General features: G+C 34.8%; 1 protein-coding gene across 1 annotated transcript; it reads right to left on the bottom strand.

Moving 5' to 3' along the window:
• Positions 1 to 54: 54 nt before the first annotated feature.
• On the bottom strand, positions 55 to 1,416 carry LOC133321421 (angiopoietin-related protein 7-like). Its single transcript, XM_061530508.1, has 4 exons — positions 1,336 to 1,416; positions 964 to 1,273; positions 682 to 727; positions 55 to 589 (listed from the first exon to the last, which is right to left on the bottom strand). The coding sequence occupies exons 1-4, from the start codon at positions 1,414 to 1,416 to the stop codon at positions 55 to 57; spliced, it is 972 nt and encodes a 323-aa protein (XP_061386492.1).
• Positions 1,417 to 5,479: the final 4,063 nt, after the last annotated feature.

Here is a 5,479-nt window from a genome sequence, read left to right as displayed (position 1 = left end):
GTTGACAAAAAATAAAGCAAACAAAAATATATTAAAGAAAATCCATCATTCTTATTAGTTCACCCTTTTAACATACTCCGTTCTGCAATAATAGTACCACCAAGCCCCCATCATTGAATAGGCACAATTTTCCTCATTGTCTTGGTCGAAATTTGAAAATTTTTTCTGGTCATGCATATCGAGCGAATCCCCAGCACTCGATTCAATATAGTCAGTCACATATATACGATATTTTGAGTTTTCATTGCCAACTGAAAACGATTCATAACGGGCGTAACCCCAGTCATTGTCAAAATCCTGCATTTCAATTTTAAGTTCAGCGTTTCCGTGTAGAGTCGTTAGGGAATGGATCTTATCTAAGCCGAGCCAAAATTCTCCATTCAAATCTCCAAAGCCTGTCCGATATTCCATCCAACTCCGTTTAAAATCCACGGATCCATTAATACGTCGCTGGATAATTGTCCAATCGCCATCACAGGGTACCCAAAATGACTTGGGGCCATAGATGTGATTTCGTATGCGACACAGTCCATTACGACAATTGAAGCTATTTGAATCGGCACAACTCTCGGCAAGCGATAAATTTGTGCTGAAGAGAGAAAGAGAGAGTGTGTGTGAGAGAGAGAATCACTTAATCATAATTTGGGCTTGGTCTTGTAATTTGGATCGGGAGGTACATACCATACGAGGTTGGAATCATTATTCAATTTGCATACCTTTGGCTCATCTAAAAAGGAAAATGAAGAATGAAAATAGAATAAACAAAACATTTTTGAAAATATTTTCTTTCAAAACCTAGCATAGGATTGGATTTAAAAAATCTTTTGACAAGTATCCTACATAACATTTTTTAAAAATATTTTTTTGGGGGGAAATATCTAAGGTTTGGATTTTTTTAAACATTTTTATTAGGAAACTACTTGTTTTGTTTTAAGTATTTGCTTTGGTTTGGACAAAACTCACCATCATCCATTATATCGGTAAAATATATTTTCTCAGCAGCAGGTTTACGATTATCTGGCAGAGGTTGTTCGGGCTCATTTTCACTTAGCACACCATCATCGCTTTTAGCAGTAGAATTTATTTTCTCAACAGCAGATATTTCTGAAGGCAACCCCAATTCATTTTCAAGTTTTACGAGTTTCTGTTCAAATATCGTAAGCTTTTTCCTAAGATTTAAAGTCATTAGTTCCCAATGGCGTTGCACAAATTGATTTCGTAGCTGCACAATTTCTTGTTCAGGATTTGAATTTACGATTCCATCCTGAGGTTCCTGGTTTTAGTAGAAAAAATCATATCAACTTATTTTTGTTTTATTAAAAATATTTGACTTGCCCACAGAGTACGGCTACCACAGGGCGGTACGGCATCCACAGCCAATACCGAAAGTCCTAGCACCAGTATAAAGTACAACATTTCACTTTGGAGATCAAATGTGTATTGAACAAAAGTAAAAAAATATATTCATATGTTGGGTGTATTTATTAATTTCAATTCTTGATAAGAGTTAAAGAATTAAAGCAAATGTAAACGGAATTGAGGTTCAAACTTAGCTTATCTCTGGTTAACATATTTTATATGACAACAAAAACAAACATGAAAAAAATATATATTTTTAAGAAATCAACCTCTTATAAAGATCAATGGGAAATCAACGTATATATATATATATATATATATGGGAGCTATATGAAAATCTCAACCGATTTTCACGAAACTTGACAGACATCATTCCAGGCTCAATTCAGTACGCTGTGCCAAATTTCGAGCAAATCGAAAGATATATAGGGACTCTGGTGGACCATTTGCCTTAAATCGGACGAAAATATATATGGAAGCTATATCTAAATCTGAACCGATTTTCACGAAACTTAGCACACATCATTCTTGTCTTAATTCAGTACGCAATGCCAAATTTCGTGCAAATCGAAGGATATATAGGGAATTTGGTGCACTATTTACCTAAAATCGGACGAAAATATATATGGGAGCTATATCTAAATCTTGACCGATTTTCACGAAACTTGGCAGACATCACTCTAGGCTCAATTCAGTACGTTATGTGAAATTTCGTGCAAATCGAAATATAGATAGGGACATTGGTATACCATTTACATTAAATCGAACGAAAATATATATGGGAGCTATATCTAAATCTAAACCGATTTTCGGGAAACCGTATACACATCATTCTAGACTTAACTCAGTACGCCTTGCCAAATTTCGTGCAAATCGAAAGATATATAAGGACTTTGGTCCACTATTTACCTAAAATCGGACGAAAAAATATATGGGAGCTATATCTAAATCTGAGCCGATATTCACGAAATTTAACACACATCGTTCTAGACTTAGCTCAGTACGCTTTGCCAAATTTCGTGTAAATCGAAAGATATATAGGGATTTTGGTGCACTATTTACCTAAAATCGGACGAAAATATATATGGGAGCTATATCTAAATGTGGACCGATTTTCACGAAACTTGACAGACATCACTTCAGGTTCAATTCAGTATCCCATGCAAAATTTCGTGCAAATCGAAAGATATTTAGGGATTTTGGTGCACCATTTACATTAAATCGGACGAAAAAATAAATGAGAGCTATATTTAAATCTGAACCGATTTTCACGAAATTTAACACACATCGTTCTAGACTTAATTCAGTACGCTGTGCCAAATTTCGTGCAAATCGAAAGATATTTAGGGACTTTGGTGCACATTTTACATTAAATCGGAAAATATATATGGGAGCTATATTTAAATCTCAACCGATTTCCACGAAACTTGGCAGTCATGACTCCAAACCCAATTCAGTACGCTATGCCAAATTTCGTGCAAATCGAAAGATATATAGAGACTTTGGTGCACCATTTACCTAAAATCGAACGAAACTATATATGGGAGCTATATCTAAATCTGAACCGATTTTCACGAAACTTAACACACAGCATTCTAGGCTCAATTCAGTACGCTGTGACAAATTTCGTGCAAATCGAAAGATATGCAGGGACTTTGGTGCACCATTTACCTAAAATCAGACGAAAATATATATGGGAGCTATATCGAAATCGGGACCGATTTTCATGAAACTCTCCGCACATCATTCTAGGCTTAATTCAGTTCGTTGTTCCAAATTCTCAAATGGCCTTGGGTGCACCATTTACCTCAAATATATGGGAGCTATATCTAAATCTGAACCGATTTTCATGAAACTCTGCGCACATCATTCTAGGCTTAATTCAGTTCGTTGTTCCAAATTCCGTGCAAATCGAAAGATATATAGGGCCTTGGGTGCACCATTTACCTCAAATCGGACGAAAATATATATGGGAGCTATATCTAAATCTGAACCGATTTTTACGAAACTTAGCACACATCATTCTAAGCTTAATTCAGTTCGCTGTACCAAATTTCGTGCAAATCGAAAGATTTATAGGGACTTTGGTACTCCATTTACCTTAAATCGGACGAAACTATATATGGGAGCTATATCTAAATCTGAACCGATTTTCACGAAACTTGGCAGACATGACTCCAGACCCAATTCAGTACGCTGTGACAAATTTCGTGCAATTCGAAAGATATTTAGGGACTTTGGAGCACCATTTACCTAGTATCGGTCGAAAATATATTTGGGAGCTATATTTAAATCTGGACCGATTTTTCCCAATTTCAATAGGGTTCGTCCTTGGGCCAAATAAATGAGCTGTGCCAAATTTCATCCAGTTCGGATTATAAATGCGACCTGTACTTTTTTTACAATTTAACACCAACAGACGGACGGACGGACATACATAAATCGACTCAAAAAGTGATGCTATGCATATTCTCTAAAGGAACCAATGGGGTATCTCGTTTTCTTTTGTCTGTTACAAACATATGCACAAAGACATAAGGGTATAAAAACATGCCTTATGTGGATGCTTAAAAAAATATTTTTAAAAAATCCACGACTTTTGTTGATCCTTAAAAAAATATTTTTAAAAAATCCACGACTTTTTTTGATCCTTAAAAAAATATTTTTAAAAAATCCACGACTTTTTTTGATCCTTAAAAAAATATTTTTAAAAAATCCACGACTTTTTTGATCCCTAAAAATATTTTTAAAAATCCACGCCTTGTAAAGGTCCTTGAAGAAATAAATTTTAAAAATCCACGCCTTGTAAAGTTCCTTGAAGAAATAAATTTTAAAAATCCATGCCTTGTAAAGGTCCTTGAAGAAATAAATTTTAAAAATCCACACCTTGTAAAGGTTCCCTGAAAGATATTCTTTAAACAATCCAAGCCTTGGCCTGTACAAATCCTATCCTATCTGTCATCTTCAATTCTGCACTAAATTGACTGTCGTCCTTAAGCTGGATGCTAATAAAACCATTTAAAAATCGAATATTTATTCTCCCATCCCATTCGAACTGCTCTGGTGTCTTTTGCATACTTATTGTCATATTTCATTTCACTCTCAATAAAGGCGATAAATGAAAATCCTTCGGTTCCAAATTTTTTCTTTTGTTTATGGTCATAACAAATGTCCTGAGAAGGCAAAAGCAGAACAAAAAAAAAAAAAAAAAATCAATGTCAATTTCAATTGGGGGTTTTTGTTTTATTATAATCTGTTCGTGAAAATATTGTTGACGGGAAATATTTATTTCACTACTTACTGCAATTCGGTTCCATCTTCGGCGTAAGGCCATAATAACGAATGAAGGCCATGCAGGTCTTTTCCACCAACCAGCATTTGTTTGAGTGGCAAACACCAACCATCCCACCTACCATCCTTTGGATACCGTGAAGTGGAGGCAAATCAGTTTACTTTTCGTCCAAGGATTTACTTCCACCACACGGTGTGTATGTATATCTGTATGTATGTGTGTGTGTGTGTGTGAGAGATTTTTTTCTTATGGTTATTTATCCAAATGTTAGTATAAATGAATGTAAAATGTGCAATGGGACTAGAAGTATTTTTTTCGCTTGCTTTGAGTGAGGAAAAAAATAAGTAATGGCTTCGAAGAGGGTAAGAGGCAAACAATGGTATTATCCTTTTTTTTCCTTATACTCCTTACATTATATTTTTTTCTGTTCTTCTTCGGATTTGAAGTGACATGTTTTGCATGATGTTTTTTTAATACCCTCCACCATAGTATGGAGGGTAAATTAATTTTGTCATACCGTTTGTAACTCATCGAAATATTCATTTCCGACCCTATAAAGTATATATATTCTTGATCAGGGTAAAATTCTAAGACGATCTAGTCCGTCTGTTGTAATCAAGGAATTGAGATAGGATGCTGAAATTTTGCATAGATTTGTCTTTTGTCTGCAGGCAGGTCAAGTTCGAAGATGGGATATATCGGTCCACATTTAGGCATAGCTCCCATATAACAGTACCCTCCAATTTTCGCTGAAATTTGGTACATTGGGTTCTTATTGGATACCAAAAATCTCCAAAAAAATTATATTATAAAAAATTATTATATATT

This window comes from Musca vetustissima, unplaced genomic scaffold, assembly GCF_032173495.1.
Source record: "Musca vetustissima isolate MV318-11 ecotype Yass unplaced genomic scaffold, APGP_CSIRO_Mvet_v1 utg40859, whole genome shotgun sequence".
In the NCBI taxonomy this organism is placed as follows: Eukaryota; Metazoa; Arthropoda; class Insecta; order Diptera; family Muscidae; genus Musca; species Musca vetustissima.
The sequence above is the reverse complement of the archived record's forward strand: the minus strand, read 5'-3'. Positions and strand labels throughout refer to the sequence as shown.